This window comes from Ustilaginoidea virens, chromosome 2, assembly GCF_000687475.1.
Source record: "Ustilaginoidea virens chromosome 2, complete sequence".
Classification (NCBI taxonomy): Eukaryota; Fungi; Ascomycota; class Sordariomycetes; order Hypocreales; family Clavicipitaceae; genus Ustilaginoidea; species Ustilaginoidea virens.
Window position 1 is genome coordinate 3,482,388 of NC_057317.1, and position 19,141 is coordinate 3,501,528.

A 19,141-nucleotide genomic window follows, 5' to 3' on the forward strand; every position below is an offset into this window, starting at 1 on the left:
TTCCACCCGCAAGGCCTGTCCACCGCCTTGCAGAGTTGCCCTTTTCTGTTCGGCTAGCGGAGGAGTCCCTCATACTCGTTTGAATCGCCCCCTCGTGGCCCTTCGGTTTCCTCGTTGCATCCGCCCTCGTTACAGCTTCATCCTCTCGAGCCTGACGTTTCGACTCGAGCCACCATTCTCTCACCATGGCTGCTCAAATAGACTCGATACGCTCGCTTTTATTCGCCAATCCAGTAGCCGCTGCGATTGGCGAGGCCCTCAACTCCTTTTCCGAGCGCAGAGCGAAGCTAGGCCTGCCCAACCCTGGCACGACGGAGAATCTGTCCAAGGAGGTCCAGCGCGATGTTCTTCTCAACAACTACATGTTCACCGGCATCCGCGCCGATTTGACAAAGATCTTCAGCATGGCACCCCTCTTTCAAGTGTCCCATCAATTTGCCCTGGGTGAGCGTATCAACCCCTACACGTTCGCCGCCATGTACGGCACTGGCAAGGTTTGTCCCAACTCCCCCCGACACACCATGGTCGCCTGCGGGAGGGACATGGCTGGCTAACAGACAGGGAACCCGCCAACCGCCAGGTCTTCTGCCAAGGAAACATTGATAATGAGGGATCCCTCTCTGGACGATTCAACTTTCGATGGACCGACAAGCTCGTGTCCAAGTCGCAGCTTTCCATCTCCCCCGGCGGCCAGGATATGGCGCAATTCGAGCACGAGTACAACGGCGACGACTTCAGCGCGTCTCTCAAGATGCTGAACCCTTCTTTCCTGGAAGGGGGGATGACCGGTATCTACATTGGAAGCTACTTGCAATCCGTCACGCCCAAGCTCGCCCTCGGCATGGAGACTCTCTGGCAGCGACCTGCTTTGACCCAAGGCCCTGAATGTGCTGTTTCCTACTGCGCCCGCTACAAGGCTGACGACTGGATGGCCGCGGCTCAGCTGCAGACCGCCATGGGCACCCTGAACACGTCGTACTGGCGAAGGCTTTCCGACAAGGTTCAGGCTGGCGTTGACCTGAGTCTCGGCCTCGTTCCCTCCGCCGGCGGCCTGATGGGTGGCGGTCTGCAGAAGGAGGGTGTCACTACCGTCGGTGCCAAGTACGATTTTCGCATGTCCACCTTCCGCGCCCAGGTCGATTCCAAGGGCAAGCTGAGCTGCTTGTTGGAGAAGCGCGTCGCGCCCCCCGTCATGATGACATTTGCCGCCGACATCGACCACTACACGGTTTGTCGCCCGCGATGCTGTGCTTGTCCTCCACCAACACCGAAATGTCCCGCTAATTCAAGTTTCAAACAGCAACAAGCCAAGCTTGGCCTGGGCGTCTCCATCGAGACCTCGCCCGATGAGCTTCAAGATCAGCAGGAGGCACTGGGCGCTCAGACTCCTCCCAACATCCCCTTCTAAGCTGGACCCCTTTTCAGCCAACCATCCTCCCATGACGACGACGGCATCCCGGCGAAAACATCTTGTTCTCCCTTCATCTAATGACATCAAAAGCAGCCCACTTTTCTTTCTTGTCCTTTGTCTACAGTAGGGTCGATCAAAAACAACCGATTTCAGGAAGAGACGTGCTCATCCCCTCCAGCAGTCGACCCACACCATGTCAATTCATCAATACATTGTCTTTTCACTAAAACAGCCCGCATCTATCCGTTCCCACTTGCTCTGTATCGATGATTAGGCTTGGCATGCCCCTTTGGACAACGATGACTCGTCTTGTTTAGGTTCCGCATCGACTCTGCACAAGACAAACATACAAGGAAACATTCAACGGGGGCGCGTGGGGGGTCCATCTCTTTCATTTAGTTTGTCCTCACTATAGAGATTTCGCAGGGGGATCTGCCTCATCGACACTTTTGATTCTATTTTTTTTTTTCTCAAGATTGGGGACGCGGAGGCTTGGTACGCCTTGGATAAGAGGCTTGTGGGGAATCCCGCGATTGATGATTGCAGAACTAGATGGTTCTGCGGTCTGGTGTATATTATTGTGCGCGAGCGAGGCTTGATGCGAGGCTTGATGCGAGGCAGCCTCGTGGGGGACGCCGTCGCCGAAAGCAAGCTGTCACACAAGGCGGGTGAAGGGCGAAGATCCGCAGAGGCGGATGCTCGACGTGGTCATTTGTTTTCCAGTTCTTCATGTCAAAGTCGGTGCATCTACGGGTGGGGGGACGTAGCCGCTGTACAGGTATGCCGTGCTTCAGTGTATCGGGATGAAAGGGAAAAACCAACAAAAAAAAAATAGACGAGCCTTATTCCGTGCCTGATGCTGTCTGTACCCCACGTTTCGCGTTGCCCAGACTGTGACGGCACATGGCTGAATCGCCAAAGTCCATGCAGCGCAACAAGAAGAAGGAAGCGAGGAAAAAGAAATAATAGTGTCAATGGGTCTGCACTGGGAACTCTAGGTAGGTAGGTATCTGCTGCTGAGAAACAAAAGGCCACTACTGATGCTGTTGTGCTCCATCCCTCCTCCCCCAGCCGTCTCGCCTCGGAATACATCATGATAAAAGAACGCCGTGGTATCATCAAAGCCCAATGCAAGGTTTTTGCTCCGCCCATTTTCTTTTCCTCTTGCGCGGTCCCGTCTCTTTTTTTTTTTTCTTCTCTTTCTTCCTATTCGAGTGTTCCCCCCCTCCGGCTGAGCTGTGCGGCGCCTTGCCAAAACAGACTTTTTTACATGACTGCGCATTCCCGCTCGGGCTGGTCACCCTGGTTCGCCTTGTGGTGTTTTTCGGGCTTCTCCTTGTCTTTGGCCTTGCCTCCCCGATACTTGAGCTTCTCTTTGCCTTGCGCAGCGGGGGCAGCCTGCTTTTCCTCAGCGGATGAGTCTAGCGCCTTGGTGGACGTGTCTGAGAGGGAACCTGTCGGGTTTGTCGCCGAAACTGGGAGCCCGTTTGAAGATGGCTCGGCGAGTGGTTCCCGGCTGGGTCTCATGAGGCCGCCGAGGCGGGTCATGGTTAAGCTGATGCGGCCTTCGCCCGACTGGCTCTGGGGCCGGCTCTGTCGACTCAGGGCAAACCGCGATGCCGCTCGCGATAGTCGAGAAGTGGTCGGCTCGTCGGTTGGCGTCATGACCGGTGAGTTGGCGCCTGGTGTGACGGCCGGGGATTCCGTGGTTGCCAAGCTCTCCCGACGAGAGGCCATGGGGGTTGATCCGGTATGGGATACTGACCAGTGGCCACCGCGGTGAAAGCGGTCCATCTCGGCCGACAGGCGCATACTGGGCGTATTGCTGCTCGCGCTTGCATCTACCGATAGCGGTTCATCTGGGCAGCCCCCAATCAGCTCGTCAAACGCGCACGACGGCACCGCGGCGCCGTTGATTTCAAGGCTGAGTTTGAATTCGTTGTAGGATGGAGGTCCTGTTTCCGCGCCGTCCGTAGAGCACCGCGGCATGTCAAACATGGGGACAATCTGGTAGAATAGCAGGTACGGCATCTCCGCCTTGAGTGCTTGCTTGATGTCGTCGACGTAGCTGACGCGGTTCTCTGCCTCCAAATCGTCGAATTTTACCCACTGGGCCTCTTCGTAATCCGGAGGCGGATCAAAGTCATGTCGCCTGTTCCCGGTGAGTAGTTTGGGGGCAACCCGTGCAAAGGCAATGTAGTGGCCGCTATGGAGCGAGTCTCCTCGATGGCACACGACCGACTGCAGCACCAACTTGTACTCGGTGCTAAGGCCGTTGAGCTCTTGGCCCAACTTGGGACCTCCGGCCAGCATAAAGTGCGGCAGGCGAAGACTGTCGGGGATGTCGATAAATGTGTTGTGCCGTTTTGGTTGCCCGGATTCCGTCATGGCATAACGTTTGAGGCAGATGCCAACAACGGGCCTCTGGTCAAAGTTTAACGCAACCTCCGAGTCACTCCGAGGCTCGTTCGGTCTCAAAGCGTGCCAGGCTAAAGGAACCAAATCAGTTAGCGAGACGTCTCTATTCCCGGCAGGCCGTGTAAGAGCGTCGGATACTTACGGATGAGACGGAAAAATTGCCAAGCGGGGATTGTCACTGCCTTCACAATAGTTGAGCGTCTGTGTCTTGATGGCTTGGCCGTGACCCCGTCTTCATTTTCCCTTGATCGTCCAGCCTCGTCCATTACAACTCGCTGAATAACACTGGCGGACCTGTTTCTGACCGTCGAACTCTGCGGCTTCAGCGCACTGTCCCCTTGTATACCCGAAATCTCGACTGATTGTGCCTCTGGAGAATTGATGTCTGCGGACGGCGAATCCAAAGGTCGTGGCAAGCTCCTGTCCAGCGAATCACCGAGAGATGATTGTGATGGTGCGATATCAACAAGTGGGACAGCTACAGAGGAGCTGGCGCCTTCTTCTGCCCGAACTAGTCGAATGGTGTTTTGAGTCGCCAGGGGGGATCTGTCCCCGGATCCTTTCTCATCTACACTGCCTTTCCATGCCTCTTCGTGGTCTCGGAGTACGTCTACTTTGGCGTTGAAGTATTCTTCTAGGCAGTCCTCAAGCTTGATCCCTTTTCCTTTGGGATCAGGGGGAACGGCCAAGTTCAGCAGACGTTCGTATACTACTTTGTGGTCGTCCTTGTCCTTTATCCCCTGATGGAACAGGTCTACCTGCAAGGATAAAAGGGGAAGCTGCAACGTCTCGGTAAGGAAGGCGAAAGCCTCCGAGGTATCTTGCTGCTCCAGCAGTTTGGCTTCCGACCAGCCGCAGTCACTCAATGCCTCCTGCATCAGCTTTGTCTGCCAGCCTGTCAGTTGATCCTGCCCTACTCGAGAAAAACAATGTATTGGGCGGGGGGATGCATGTCGACTTACCAAGTCGGTTCGAATGAGTTTACCGGAACGCAAAAGGTTGACCCATATCCGAAGCAATGTGACAAGCTTTACTCTAGGATCGTCGACCGGAAAGTCGGATTTTAGCATACACTCAAAAGCATCCAGCTTCGAAAACATGGCGAACAAAAGAGAATCGAGATAGCATGTGACGTTTCCTCTATTTTCAGCACCAAGCATCTGCACGTTCGGGTCGTATGAGACGATAATACCTGAAGCAGCCTTTTGTTCAAGGTCGATGAACTCGACTGTCTTTTGGGAATCACCATCTGCAATATTCGTGGCCATGATATCCTTGATGTAATCGGCCGTGACATTCGATATCCGCATCTTGTCGAGGCGACGCTGAACTTCTTCTATCTGTACTTTGCATGATCAGCAGGCTGTTTGCACGCTGTGTGTTGCCGGGTTGATGGGAATCTCGTTGGCGCAGTGCAACCTTTGTCTGATCGGGTTCGGACGATTCATCCTCGGATTTTGCAGCTTGCTTGGGCCCGTCTTTCTTGAACATTGCTCGGAACGCCTCTGCCGAGAGCGGGCGGGCCTTGTGAAAGAATCTGGTTAGCATCAAAGGTTCTCGATCGTGGCCGGAATATCTCTCCTCTTTGGGCGAAAGGGCCGGCATGGACGAATTGACTCTCTCGTCTCGTCGCTTGGCGCACCCTGACCAAGGTCATCCCTACTTGCACGTCAAACCAGGATTACTGCACATACTTTGTCCTTGGCTCCGGGAGAAACAGATTTGCTCCGGCTATGGCTGCCATTCTTGTCGCGCAGATTTAGAAACTTGCGAGGGAACTCCTTCATGGTGCCCGGAAGGCTGTCGCTGGGCAACCAAGCCAGTGCCGCGACAAGCGGTCTTGAAGAATTGGGGGGGGGGGGGGGGCGCCAGCGAGAAGAGTGTGCGTTCAAGCAAGGCAGAGGCCGTCGCAATGAATCAGCGAGGCAGTAGTTGAATGGCAATTCCCATTTCAGTCTGCCGGGAGGGAAGGAAGTAGAGGTTTTTGGGGATCTGCCGAAGAAGCCGCAATCTCGAACTGGACTGGACGAAGTTGGGGGCCGGTGGGGTGGAGGCAAGCAAAACGGGGCCAGATGATGTGAGACGCTCCGAGAATACAGCAAGCCAAGAGAGAAGAAAATGGACGAAATACAGGAAATAGAGAAGAATGGAGGAAATGGAGCCGAGACGCGGACGAGGCGCGGACGAGACGCTGGGAGTGTTGAGATTGGAGAGCAAAAGGAAAAGAGGCAGTACGTCACTGTCACTGGTGCGGTTGGGGTCATGATCGTGGGACCAGGCAACTTATTACTGCCACGTTTTGCTCCCTGAGGTACCTCACCTAAGCTCGGAAAGGTACCTAAGTTTTACCTGGCATGTTAGTTTCAGCCACCGTCGTGGGGCTCGTGGCACTCAGACTCGTCCGCCGCAGGGGGGCAAGGGCGGGGCCAGTCCAGGGTTCTCAGTGGTAGCCGCAGCCGGGCCGTGATAGGCCGCCTTGATTGAGTTCGGTGCTACGGTCTGCCAGACCAGACCAGACCTTATTAGGTCTGGTACCTCCTGACTTGCTTTTACCCTCTGGCTCCCGACAAATTGCGTGTTCGTTCTTACACGCTGGTACCAAAAGCGCCCAGCTACATGACCGCGGGATGCGAGTGACTGCCGATAAACAACTGCATTCTTTTGCGACGTGCGGCCTCATGCTTAACCAACCCCAGGAAACAATCAGGCCATGCCGATTCCGCACCCATCAGGGTTAGGAAGCACATAAGCCAGCGTTGACCAAGGGCGGTCGGTCATCATTGGCCCATGTACAACGTCGCTGTCGAGGCAAAGGAAGGATACCACCTCTGTATATGACAATTTTATTTACCTTCGGTACCTAAGGTACCTAAAGCACCTACCTACCTTAGTACCTAGGAAGGTATTTAGACACTTGTTTCCTACATTGCACGGGGTTGCAATGATGCGCTTGACTAACCCGCACCGCCACATGTTTCCGGGGCCAGATTGTGGCGTAATGACAGGGCTTTGCGTGTCAAGCCACCTCCAGGCTCCAGACCGTCGGAAATTTCGACGTCTGCAAATTCCCTTATCACATCACCAACCTCTTACTGAACCAATCTTCACGGCTGGTTGTTTTCTTCAACCATGTCTGCACTGCGTGAGGGTGGCCGTCTGGCAAGGGCCATCGGCCAAGTGCGGCTGCCGCTCCGCCCACTACACCCCTGCGGCAGACGGTCTGTGTCTACAGGAGTGGACGAGGCCGAGGCTCCAAAGTTGGGTCATCTGGCCGACCTGGAATCAACCACGACATTCACGTCTTCTGAGCCCGACCAGGAGGCGATTGACGCCTTCGATTCCGCAACCAAGTCGAGCGCAAGGGAGAGAAGGCTGCCCGGTAGTCGGTACGTGAACCGTTAGCTGGATGCAGCACGATCTGGATGTGCCATATCGACTAACGAACTGTTTCCTTTCATCTCGTGGGAAATAGATATCAGTACCATCCCCCAAAGTACTACCGCGGCCCTCTGCATCCCGTCCAGGCACCCCCATCATCAGATCCGACCGCTCGCGACTTTGTACCGGGCCCTTTCAGCTTCCCCCGGTTAAAGCACACCTACGACAGCACCATCGCGCCGGATCTATTAACGTTGACCTACCAACACACTCCTCCAGGGACGGTGCCGCCCAGTTCGGAAAAGGGTGTTTTGAGACAATGGGACGGCTCGTCCCCGTATCACAAGAACAGACCTAGGCGTGGACCTCGAGGCGGCGGCTCATCAAGACTCGGCATACTCGAGCGCGACATTGAGTGGAACAATATTCCAGAGATCGAGGCCGTCACCGTAAACTCGTATGCTCCCATGTCCTCTCAGAACAAGGAGTACCTTCATGTTGCTCGTGCCGTTGTCCAAGCCATCACTGGCGCCTTTCCCTCAGTCACCACCGTGAAACACCACGTTATTCATTGGGGTGTTCACAAGGGCGACAAAGCCGGCGCCAAGGTGACATTGCGTGGTGGTGCGGCATACGACTTTGTCGACAAGCTGGTCACGTTGGTTCTGCCCAAGATCAAGGATTGGCCTGGCATCAAGGCTTCGACTGGCGATGATTCCGGCAATCTGGCCTTTGGCATGAAGCCCGAGTGGATGGCGTACTTTCCGGAGATTGAGTTTAACTACGACGTAGGTCACTCCTATCCCTCCCCATGCACACCATTACCTGGCACGTAATCTCAAATTTTTTTTCCTGTAGATGTACCCTTCCAAGCTGATGCCTGGCTGCGACATTTTCATCCACACCACCGGCACGTCCGACCGGCAGGGTCGCTTGCTGATGGAGGCTCTTGGGTTCCCGTTTTATGGCAAGGCAACCCGCTGATGGGCGAAGACAAAAATCAGCCGCATTGAAGAACGTATTCAAGCAGCATAAACATGTACAATAATTTCAATATGACGGTTTCGAAATTCATTGGCCGTCGACCCATTTAGTTCCCCAGCCAGATGTGCAGAGTTTCAATTCCCTCCCCCTTCTTCCGCCCCTTCCGCCCCCCTTTTTTTTTTCTTCCAATCCCGCACAGTGTCTTCTAAACCGGTCCCCTTTCCATTGAGAAGAACGCCCAAACGCCACGCAGGTAACTCTTCTCTCTGTGCTTTTGTGCAAAAAAGACGACGTGGAAACACCTAGAAAGCCCAAAAATCTCAACCGCTATTCTTGACCTTGTCCCTCAACACATTTATGATGACGTCGACAGCCTCCATATCCCTGGCATCCACCTTGTCGGCGTCATGGCCATTCTTGCTCAACTCCTCGACGCACACATCCATCGCAGGCTGGTAGTTCCTACAGGCCGAGCTAAGCGCATAAATGGCCTTTTTCCTCACGTCCTCCTTCTCCTCCTGCCGCGTAGCCATACCCACAAGAGCAGGCACGCCCCCCATGGCGTACAGTCTCTCCTGCGTCTGTTGATTGTTCTGCACCGCGGTACCGATACACCAGGCTGCCATTTTACGCACCTCGGCCTCCTGGTGCGTTAGCTGCTCCAAGAGGGGCGTCCACAGCCCCAGGTTCCCAATGTTGTTCGCATTGTCGAGGGACTCGATGAGCTGCTCAAGGTTGTCAAAGGCGATGAGCTTGTTCTCCAGCGTGACTTCCGAGTCGGGGGACGTGATGATTTCCATGGATGCTTTCATGAGGTCGGCATCCGAGGGGCCGCCCATGAGAGCGGCCATGAGCTCGGGGGTGAGATGCGAAGAGCTGGGCTGCGACGGGGCTGCGAGGGAGGGGTCGTTGTGCGGGACGTCGCTGTTTTCGACGGACCACCGGAGGAGGTCGTTGAGCCGTTTGTCGGCCATTTTGGATTTTCACGCAACTGGGGGGTTGAGTTGAACGTCTGGGGAGGGCATTGGCGGGCAAGCTTGGGTGAGTAAGACGAGGGATTGATTGTCTGTGGACTTGGTTGCGTCCCTCTGTAGGTCATCATGTCGAAAAGTTGAAACCCCATGTGCCTTGTTCTGGAAAATTCACGAAGAGACTAGTGTGGGGCCACTGGGCCCTGGGGTGCGACAAAGGGTGGGCTGGCTTCATGGACCTTTTTAGGCCTAGTGGCACAAGATGTGACAGGAATGCTCCGCGCACCTATGTACCTTGAATGCCTACTAAGGTACAACCAGCAAAAGTAGATATTGTACTCTTTTTATCACTTGAACCTTGAACTCGGTATCTAATTAGGAGCCATGTCATCCGTGGTAGCATCTCAGGAACCAGTCTCTCCGGCCCTCACAAGATGCGCAACTTGTCAGAACGTGAAAAGATGGAGACGAGTGTGACGGGGCCTCTGGGAAAGTATGCGAACGCGATGACGAAGACGAAGGAGCATTTTGAACGCCTTGGTCTCGAGGTAAGCAACCTGGACCCGTCCCGTCTTGGGATCGCGGACGCGTCAACAGGCAGGCACAGCACACAAGTTATAAAGCGCAGTCGCTCCGGCCAGATATGGCCTCAGGCAGACGCAACTGCATGATAAGACACATACGTAGAGTCCGGCGTCATGGGCCGTGGCCAATGCTGCAGCCTAATGTTGCTTGCGCAAGCAGACTCAACCAGAACAAAAGATTCTCGGCACCGTTGACCCCCGCGATGGCCTTGCCGTACCACTCTGCCAGCGAGAGGCTGAGTTCATGGCTGGTCGTCTCCAGGCTCCCGTTTACCGGGACATATCCCACCCCGGCTTATTAAAAAAAAGGGGTCCTGCAATACGAATCCAGGTTGAAGCAAGCCCATCGCCAAGGATAGGCAGGCACTAAAGCGTCGTCCGTCACCAGAGTACGTCACTACTGCCTGCCATGTTTTCGCCTCAGCAACGGCGAAATCGAAACGCCCTCGCCTTGATTCTGCTGTGGGCTGGGGTGCAACAAGGACGTAGGACGATTTGCAAAATGTGTCAGTCCAACCATGCTTTGATATGCTTTGGCGGCAACAAAGGGGTGCGTTGGGAGTCGACACATTAGCTTGCCGCCAGATGAGAAACCCCCCTAAATCTTGTCAGAGGGCCAACTGTCCGGTAAGGCCAATCCCAGATGCTGTCAACTTCCACCGGCCCTGAGTACAATGAGAGACTGCCAACAAACTCTGGTTTCGATCAGCGTTGGGTTAGGTGCCTTGGGTAGGTTAGGTCCAAGGTAGGTAGGTACCTAGGTAGGTACGCACGTTGTCACGGATAAGCTCCTTGTGCACTCGGTACTCCATAGAACAGTGTGGCTCTAGTATGGCCAACGCACTGGCATCGTCGGGATCGGCATATAAGCATTGGCACCATGCGCGCGCGGCGAGGAGGATGGATGTTCAGGCTGCCATGGAGAACAGAGCAAGTTAATTGCCCTAAAATATTGACGTTTTTGTCCACCCACCAACACCACCACCACCACCACCACCACACCACGGTGACGGTGGTCAACAACGATGGAGGGTCTAGAACTTGGCGCGTTTTCAACCCCCAGCCATTCCCACCAGCCAATCACGTTCCGTCAGGCCACATAGCTAGCTAGCCCTCTTCAAGGGTGGCAATCTGGCATAATCAACAGGGGAGTTTTGGCACTGATGCTTCCAGTTTCGTCCAGGCCTTGCTTCTACGCTCTCGCCGCACCTCTCTCTCTCTCTTCGTCTTTCTTCTTTCTTTATTTCTTTCTTTTTTTCTTTCTTATTTTCCTGCTTGAAATAGATACACCGAGGTTTGCGGCCTGGGCCGCCTGGAGAATCTGTGCGCGTGTGTGCGTGTGGCGGGCGCAGTGTAACTTGGGTCAACTAAGGTCAATACCTGTTAGGTGCTAGGCAGCTGCTTAGCTCCAGTCGTCTGGTGCCTGGAACAGACACATAACAGGGCGCGAGAAACCACCAGAGTCGTGCTGGTAGCTGCTGGGAGTCTGCATGTGGTCAATGTCTCCTGTCTTGGGTCTGGTGGGACCAGACTGTCTGTAGTTTGCTCCAGCTGGGCTGGTATGGTCTGGTCTGGCTGGTCTGGTCTGGTGCTTGCTCTACGGTAACTACTACTACTAGTGTTGGGGGGGGCAATGGGCGGAGACGCCGTGGGCTTTCTGGAGTCTGGTTCCTCCTTTTCCCCTCCACTCTTCTTCCTTCTTCAACCTCCACCCCCCCCCCAATAACGGTCAATTCCTTTCCCCCCCTCCGAGTCTCCTTCCTGACTCCTCCAGACTTTGGATTCTTATTCCTTTCCATCTCGTGAGCTTCATCTATACCCATCCACGTCTTGTTCTTTAGCGCATATCGTACTAAAACGCCCGCTTTTGGTTTTTTTCTTTCTTTATCAGCCTTTTCTACCTTAATTTAGCAACCATGGAGGGTACGTTTCCAGTCCGACCCAAACTTGATCTTGTTGATATGCAACCCTGCCGAGGCATCGTTCAAATATCGTCTGTATACATTCAAGACGTTGCTAACGTATCACGTTTCCATATGCAGAAGAGGTTGCTGCTCTCGTCATCGACAATGGGTAAGCTTTGTTCTGTCGCACTCGATCTCCCCCCCTCTCCCCCCCCCCCGCTCTCTCACCGACCTCGTGCTCTCGTGCTCTCACGCAGCGGGGTTTTGGAGCAACATTCGACGAGCTCGACCATTAGCCTTCTACCAGCATACAACTCCCCGCTCTTGCTTTTGAAAGAATTATCATGCTAATTTCGTGATAGTTCGGGTATGTGCAAGGCCGGTTTCGCTGGCGATGACGCTCCCCGAGCTGTTTTTCGTGAGTAACCCCACCTCCTCCATTTCCCCCCCAGCTATCCTGTCAACCCACAACCAGCTACGTAGCTTCGTGTGGGAGACCGCGGTGGCACATTTAAAGCTAGAAAGAACCTTGGGCCCAAAGCCATGAACATGACTAACGGTTTGCGCCAGCCTCCATCGTCGGTCGTCCCCGCCACCATGGGTAAGTCTGTTTAATGAAGCCAATGGATCGATTATTCCGTTATTTCTTTCTGCATTGGCCTCGATTTCTGCGCCTCTCAATAATTTCCCCGCCCTCGAATCGCACTGTATCCGGCAGCATGGTTCTAACGCCCTGCGGGCAGCATCATGATTGGTATGGGCCAAAAGGACTCTTATGTCGGCGATGAGGCTCAGTCTAAGCGTGGTATTCTCACTCTGAGATACCCCATCGAGCACGGTGTCGTCACCAACTGGGACGACATGGAGAAGATTTGGCACCACACCTTTTACAATGAGCTGCGTGTTGCTCCCGAGGAGCATCCCGTATTGCTCACCGAGGCTCCCATCAACCCCAAGTCCAATCGCGAGAAGATGACCCAGATTGTCTTCGAGACCTTCAACGCCCCCGCTTTCTACGTCTCTATTCAGGCCGTCCTGTCCCTATATGCCTCTGGTCGTACCACCGGTATCGTTCTCGACTCTGGTGACGGTGTCACTCACGTTGTCCCTATTTACGAGGGTTTTGCTCTGCCTCACGCCATTGCTCGTGTTGACATGGCCGGTCGTGATCTCACTGACTACCTGATGAAGATCTTGGCCGAGCGTGGGTACGCCTTCTCCACCACTGCCGAACGTGAAATCGTTCGTGATATCAAGGAGAAGCTTTGCTACGTCGCCCTCGACTTTGAGCAGGAGATCCAGACCGCTTCCCAGAGCTCTACCCTGGAGAAGTCGTATGAGCTTCCTGACGGTCAGGTCATCACCATTGGCAACGAGCGATTCCGCGCCCCCGAGGCTCTGTTCCAGCCTTCGGTCCTGGGTCTCGAATCTGGCGGTATCCATGTCACCACCTTCAACTCGGTCATGAAGTGCGATGTCGATGTCAGAAAGGATCTGTACGGCAACATTGTCATGGTATGTCTTGCTTTTGGGCAGCGTGTATCCTAAACGGTTTGAAACTTGACGCTAACTGCATGGCCAGTCTGGCGGTACCACCATGTACCCTGGTCTCTCCGACCGTATGCAGAAGGAGATTACTGCCCTTGCTCCTTCGTCCATGAAGGTCAAGATTATTGCGCCACCCGAGCGAAAGTACTCTGTCTGGATCGGTGGTTCTATTTTGGCTTCTCTGTCTACCTTCCAGCAAATGTGGATCTCCAAGCAGGAGTACGACGAGAGCGGCCCCTCAATTGTCCACCGCAAGTGCTTCTAAGGTACGTGGTGCGATACGCGGATCCAGCAGGGTTCGGCAAGCTACTCGTTGGGCTGCGTCGCTGACAGCTGTTGCAGCGAAGCCGCTGTAGAATCGAAATCTCCTGCCCTTCACCAACTCACGCCGAGATCAGGGAGGTGGCGGCCGATGCGGAGCCGACTCGGCCTTCGCAAGCATCTCAAGTCAGGTGTCAATATTTACGGAAAAAAAAAAAGTTTTTGACAGGGTTCAGGAGGCAGGGCCGTGTCCTTTCTGCGGGGAGGAATGACGGGATGTGTGTCATAACCGAATGGGTAATAAGGACCTAGGGGTAGAGCTACGGTTGATGAAACCACTACTTTATTTATTTTTTTTTTTGCTTTCCGTTGTAGACTCGTTCAAAATGGAAAAAAGGTAACGACGTGTTTAGCCGTGCTGGCGAAAGTGATTGGCAGAGGGGTTGCAAGCATGTCTACGATGGATTACGAGACATGTTGCACAACCTGGAATAGGTTACTGAAGTTGAGGTGATTATTGATGCGGTTTATCCCTATCTGGCAGCGACGAAGTCTCGGCATCCGTATGCTGGACGGGGGGGGCATCATGGGAAAGACGACCATTGGCAGGGCTCGTCGTCGCCGCAGGCTCTCCCTGGGCGGCCAAAGGGGGGTGGATGATTTCGGCACGCATTGAAGCCTTTTCGTCCTCGAGCAGTCTGTATTTCCGACGGCTCTTCTTGGCAGCACTAGCAGCCTTTTTCCGCTTCATCTCGCCGACTATTGACGACCGGCTTTGCTCTCGGTTGGTCAAGTCATCAATCTTTTGAGCGAGCAGTTCACGAGCGTGTTTTCGATTCTGGCTGCGAGAGCGGGTGGCTTGCGATTTGACGACTATGCCGGTCGGAACGTGCTTCAGCTGAACAGCCGAGTCGGTTTTGTTCTGTACGTCGATGCGTTTGTGCCATGCCGTTAGTGAATGAGAAGCCCAGAAGATGTTGCTTCTCTTCCGTTTCTATCCTTTTCTCTTTCTCTCTTTCTCATTTGTCTCCTTCCTCCCTTCCTTCCTTCATTTTCCCCACACAAGCAGTTGTTTCTTCGGAAAAGGGAATGTGGTTACAATTTTTTGCCCTCCCGGACCGCTACCCTTGATAAAGGATTCCTCAATCTCGGACTCTGGTGGGGGCTTGGGTCGTGGCGGAAGGTTCTTGGCCAGGGGGGAGGTATACGTGAGACGTCTGTTTGCAGCGACGGGGGACGCCGTGAACGGGACTTTGGCGCGGCATATAGGCCGGACAGAAAGAAGCAATCTATGCATTGGCGTGGTCGGGGAGCCCATGTTGCTTGACAAGATGAAGATGGACGGAAGGAGGCTGGGAGCTTCCTTGTGTTGCTGGCACCTGGGTTGCTGGCACCTGGGGTGGGGCTGTGGTTACTTGTTGGTCTACTGTAGGTTAGTGGCGATCCGGGTCTACGTCTCCTTTGAAACCCCCCCCTCCCCCCCCCCCCGAATTCGGCGGGCCGCAGCAACTTATACCCCTGTTTCCAGAGCACCCAATGGGGGAAGTTGGTACTAACTGCCCTAGCATTGTCTGTCTGGCGACTGGACATCACCATACCACCCATCATCACCTTTCACGACCAGCATCCGAGTTGCTGCTGTATACCGACGGCGCTTACCGAAGAATCCGCCTCGCGACAAGCTTCGAACTACAGACCCGTCCCGCAGCGCCGCTGCCCCGTTTTCACAAAACCGGAATCCGAGTCGCCGCCGTCCATCATGTCCATGGCCGCCGATTTCCGACGATGGCTTCGCCAGAAGCAGTACACCTTTGAGGTTACGTTTGCGCTCAACATGTTTCGCTCGTGGGAAAAGTCCATCATCTGTAGGTTCTGCCAAGTGCCCCGTCGGCTGGGCGTTGCTTTTTCCCCTTCGCCCTTGCCGAGGCTCGCCTTGCCTCTTCTCCCGCTGGCAAACCTGCGAACAAGACACCCAAAACATAAACGGAGCTTGGACGTGGTTTTTCCTGCAAGCAGAGTCTTCCAAGTGCTGACTTGGTGCCCCTCCCCCCCCCCCGCGGGTGCAGACTCGGTGCTTTTTCTGCTCATCAGCATGACCTTTATAGCCGCGGTGCTGTACCTGCCTCACCACATCAACGTCCTCGTCGGCCGGGCGTGGTACTACATCAAGGGGGAGCACATCAACGCAGCGGTCTCGGCGCGCGAGGCAGTCAAGGAGATTTCGGCGAGTTTGGCGAGTGAGGCTCTGCCGACGGCGGCAGCCAAGGAGGCTATCGCTGGGACGATTGAGAAGGAGTTGTAACGACCGGACGGCCTGTGCAGAGCTTGGCTGGGGGGGGGGGGGGGGGGGGGGGGGCCCTTGTTCTGTCGATATAGGGGAGGGGAGGGGGTTTGGTTTGGCCGGGCGTAGCATTGTATCGTGTGCATCAACATGAGCAAGGGCGTCAGACACGAGATAGAATCAAAGAGGGACATTGTCACGGCGTTTCGAAGCATTGGTTTGGCGGGTGCTCTGGTTTGAGGGCCCTTGGAGGGTACGGACACAACACGCATGGGATGGCCTACTATCAATCTATGGGTGGAACCCAGTGCCGTGCTTTGTCTTGTTCATATCAAGTGAGAGCGGGTGCTGGCCTTCGGGGGGTGCTAAAAGCCCCCAAGGTTTGTGCTGGATGCTGGCGTCTTGTATCATCCAACTCCTGTGCAGCCCGTGCGTGACGCAGAACTTGTTCCGGCCGGGAAGACGTTGGACATGAAGGGCGGAGTGCATGCTGAGGAAAGCAAATCCTGCACCTTCTCAAAGCGCACATTTGTCCAAGGGAGGGAAAGGGGGCCAGACCCGCCCAACGGTTATCCGGATGTTGAGGTCAGTGGTTTCGAGCGGCCGTCATTCTACGTGGCAGGGCCGTGCCGTCATTTCGCCCGTTCCCTTGACCAAGGGAAAACTGTTCTGCATTCTATTCTTGTGCTTTGAAACATGATTCGGGGAAAGAAAACACCCTCAGAGAACTATCTTCGCCGGCCGCAGCCAGGGTGTATTCGTCGGACTTTTCGCCAGTCGGTCTCCACGCCAACTGCAAGACCGGTTTGGCCATGTTCAATCTTGACAATCGGTCAGTCGTGGACGGGAAACGTCTTTCTCTCTCTCTCTCTCTCTCTCTCTCTCTCTCTTTTCTTTTCTTTTCTTTTCTTTTCTTTTCTTTTCTTTTTCGGGCAAATGGGACTTACTCAGCTGGGGATGGTAGTTCTGCGACGGCCGAACCGTCCTCGCTCACGAGGCATATGCTAATCTTGCCGCCCTCTGTTCCAACCGCCAAGATATGCTTGCCCTTCACGGCGACTGGGAGAAAATCTACCGCAGTCACCGGCCCGGAAAGGGGCAATGCCGCACTCTGCGAAAACCGCACTTGTTCCTCTGCCGGCGCCCTGGAGGCCCAGATCCGGACCTGCTTATCCCTGCCCGCGGTGGCAAAGAGAAGGGGGGTTGGCGATGGCGCCCAGGCAGCGTCGAGGATCATCCTGCTGTGGCCTTTGGGGTCGGACTGGGCGGGCGTGTACACGGCGGCCTCGTTGGCGTCTTTCCGAAACACTGCCCACTGACGGTCGCGCCCTACACTCAGCAGGTGCTTGTCGTCGCGGGAGAAGCGGAGGCGCGTGGCGGTTAGGGAGTGCGCTACAAGAGGCGGCTTCACCTCCGTCCACTTGTCAGTCTCAAAGAGCCGGATGACGGCGTGGTTGGTCGAGCTGGCCTTGCAGGCGCTTGCGATGACCTTGCCGTCGTGACTTGCCGCCAGGCATGAGATCTCGTACCCGTGGCCGTACAGCTTTTCGGTTTCAGGCCACAGCGTATGCCTGGAGAGTGTCTCTTCAAACGGAGGATGATCCATCTCCAAGCACGACTTTCTCACAACCGTGGCAGGGTCCATTGCCTCTCGGTCTCGGTCGTCGATGGGCTGAATTTCCTGGTCCTCGTCTACCACGTCAATGGCCTTGTTGGACAGGCCCAGCACGGGCATGTTGGCTGCATCGGGCATGCCCTCGGCTTTCTCGTTTCCGAAGCCGGCCAGTTTCTTCAGGAGCGCAGCAACGGCTTTGGGTTCCGTAAAGACCCTCAGGAGCTTCTCGTCAGCGCCAGACACGAACTGGCCCTCGCCCAGAGAGTCTATGCAGTTCAGGTCGTAGCCGTGGATCTGCGGACGAGACATTTCATGCCAGGCGCCTCCATTCGACGTTGACCATCTGGTATGCAGGCGGGAGGTTTGGTCCGAGCTGGTCGAGAGCAAGTATTCGCCGCTTCTTGACCACGAAATCCCCTTGACAGGCTTTGTATGACCGGTAATGGCGACGCACGGCCTCCACGCGTCTGCCGCTGCGTCGTGCTCCCAGCGCCTCCAGCTCCCGGTCCTTCCTAGGCACACCACGGAGTCTCCGGTAGGTGACCAGAGGCCGGTCCAGAAGCCACCAGTGCTGCCGGTCGCCGTTGTCGCACCCTTCTCCCTGCTGATCTCGCCCAGCCTTGCCATGCTGACCCAGATGCCGGACGTGGCGTCTGCTTCCCAAATGGCCAGGGAGTTGTCGGCAGACGAAGAGAGGAGTTGCAGTTTGCCGTCGGAATGGGCGTGCCATCTTGCACTGTATATCCAGTCCTCGTGACCCAGGAGCAAGGCTTCAAACGTGACCGAAAAGTCTTTGCCCCCCGCTCTCAGCATGTGAACTTTGTTCGACGGCGACCTTCCTGGCAGGAACGCGCCACTGATGGGATCCGAGCCAGAGGCAGGGATAGCTGGGGGCTCTCGACCCCGACGAACACGCCAGATGCGCAAGTACTTGTCTTGGCTGGCCGACGCGAGAAGAAGATCGCCGTCGGCCTTCCCCGGCTCCTTGGCAAAGCTCAGAGATCGCACCCATCCTTCGTGCCCATGCAGTGTTGCCTGCAGGTCAAAGCGGATGGCGGACGCTTTCAGATCTGCTGTGAAAATCTGGACCGTCTCGCGGGTACCAGCAGCTGCGAGAATGAGACTGTCTCGGTCAAGCATGCTTATCGAAACTGCGAGGGGCAGAAACCTGGGCGATGTCCTCATCGATTGCAGGAGCTGCAGCTGATCACGCTCAAAGGACCACAGCTTGACAGTTGCATCGGCTCCTCCCGTCGCGAGGATCCATTTCGCCGGGCGGCTCGCCACTCTCACGGCGCTGAGACAATTGATCGGCGAAGTGTGCTCGACCGATGTTTGGACGGGTTCATAGTCCAGTCCGCCACGGTTCGATTTCCAGCATATCAGCGTGCTGTCGTCGGCGCCGGACACGATGAAGGTGGCGTCGTCATCTTGCTCTTCAGGTAAGAATAGCACAGCTTTTACAGTTTCCCCATGCCCGCTCAACAATGTCTCAACTCCTCTGGGGGGGGATGCCTGCCTAGATGTCAGCTTGCCGTCCCATTGCTTGCGCCGTCAGGGTCGCGGTAAGCAAATGTAGTTCAAGAGCACCCACTGCTGGTCGCCACAAGGCGATGTTGACATCAGCTCCAAAGGCCAACAGTCCGGTAGCACTCCAGTCCGCGACACAAGTTTGCCGGTTCGCCCCAACGGACAGATACTCTACCGACATGCCTTTTGGGGCCGCCATCTCGGCAGCGTTGGACCTGGTGGAATAATGGAGATGAGTCTGAAGTTCGTAACCGTC

The 19,141-nt window shown here is 55.3% G+C and overlaps 8 protein-coding genes across 8 annotated transcripts; 4 read left to right on the top strand and 4 right to left on the bottom strand.

The window, feature by feature from the left end:
• Positions 1 to 185: 185 nt before the first annotated feature.
• UV8b_02723 (uncharacterized protein) lies at positions 186 to 1,408 on the top strand (the record flags this gene model as incomplete). The annotated part of the gene is made up of 3 exons (XM_043140221.1): positions 186 to 494; positions 581 to 1,228; positions 1,301 to 1,408. The coding sequence occupies 3 exons, from the start codon at positions 186 to 188 to the stop codon at positions 1,406 to 1,408; spliced, it is 1,065 nt and encodes a 354-aa protein (XP_042996155.1).
• Positions 1,409 to 2,677: 1,269 nt separating this feature from the next.
• UV8b_02724 (uncharacterized protein) lies at positions 2,678 to 5,616 on the bottom strand (the record flags this gene model as incomplete). The annotated part of the gene is made up of 5 exons (XM_043140222.1): positions 2,678 to 3,900; positions 3,972 to 4,716; positions 4,792 to 5,169; positions 5,249 to 5,353; positions 5,524 to 5,616. The coding sequence occupies 5 exons, from the start codon at positions 5,614 to 5,616 to the stop codon at positions 2,678 to 2,680; spliced, it is 2,544 nt and encodes an 847-aa protein (XP_042996156.1).
• A 1,342-nt stretch (positions 5,617 to 6,958) lies between these two features.
• UV8b_02725 (uncharacterized protein) lies at positions 6,959 to 8,191 on the top strand (the record flags this gene model as incomplete). Its single annotated transcript, XM_043140223.1, has 3 exons — positions 6,959 to 7,215; positions 7,302 to 7,995; positions 8,066 to 8,191. The coding sequence occupies 3 exons, from the start codon at positions 6,959 to 6,961 to the stop codon at positions 8,189 to 8,191; spliced, it is 1,077 nt and encodes a 358-aa protein (XP_042996157.1).
• Positions 8,192 to 8,511: 320 nt separating this feature from the next.
• UV8b_02726 (uncharacterized protein) lies at positions 8,512 to 9,165 on the bottom strand (the record flags this gene model as incomplete). Its single annotated transcript, XM_043140224.1, has 1 exon — positions 8,512 to 9,165. The coding sequence occupies one exon, from the start codon at positions 9,163 to 9,165 to the stop codon at positions 8,512 to 8,514; it is 654 nt and encodes a 217-aa protein (XP_042996158.1).
• A 2,497-nt stretch (positions 9,166 to 11,662) lies between these two features.
• UV8b_02727 (actin) lies at positions 11,663 to 13,463 on the top strand (the record flags this gene model as incomplete). The annotated part of the gene is made up of 6 exons (XM_043140225.1): positions 11,663 to 11,669; positions 11,789 to 11,819; positions 12,013 to 12,068; positions 12,221 to 12,251; positions 12,394 to 13,165; positions 13,233 to 13,463. 6 exons carry the CDS (start codon positions 11,663 to 11,665, stop codon positions 13,461 to 13,463), a joined length of 1,128 nt encoding a protein of 375 aa, XP_042996159.1.
• Positions 13,464 to 13,973: 510 nt separating this feature from the next.
• On the bottom strand, positions 13,974 to 14,777 carry UV8b_02728 (uncharacterized protein; the record flags this gene model as incomplete). The annotated part of the gene is made up of 2 exons (XM_043140226.1): positions 13,974 to 14,381; positions 14,559 to 14,777. The coding sequence occupies 2 exons, from the start codon at positions 14,775 to 14,777 to the stop codon at positions 13,974 to 13,976; spliced, it is 627 nt and encodes a 208-aa protein (XP_042996160.1).
• Positions 14,778 to 15,218: 441 nt separating this feature from the next.
• Positions 15,219 to 15,761, top strand: UV8b_02729 (uncharacterized protein; the record flags this gene model as incomplete). Its single annotated transcript, XM_043140227.1, has 2 exons — positions 15,219 to 15,324; positions 15,526 to 15,761. The coding sequence occupies 2 exons, from the start codon at positions 15,219 to 15,221 to the stop codon at positions 15,759 to 15,761; spliced, it is 342 nt and encodes a 113-aa protein (XP_042996161.1).
• Positions 15,762 to 16,416: 655 nt separating this feature from the next.
• UV8b_02730 (uncharacterized protein) lies at positions 16,417 to 19,084 on the bottom strand (the record flags this gene model as incomplete). Its single annotated transcript, XM_043140228.1, has 3 exons — positions 16,417 to 16,561; positions 16,688 to 18,870; positions 18,950 to 19,084. 3 exons carry the CDS (start codon positions 19,082 to 19,084, stop codon positions 16,417 to 16,419), a joined length of 2,463 nt encoding a protein of 820 aa, XP_042996162.1.
• Positions 19,085 to 19,141: the final 57 nt, after the last annotated feature.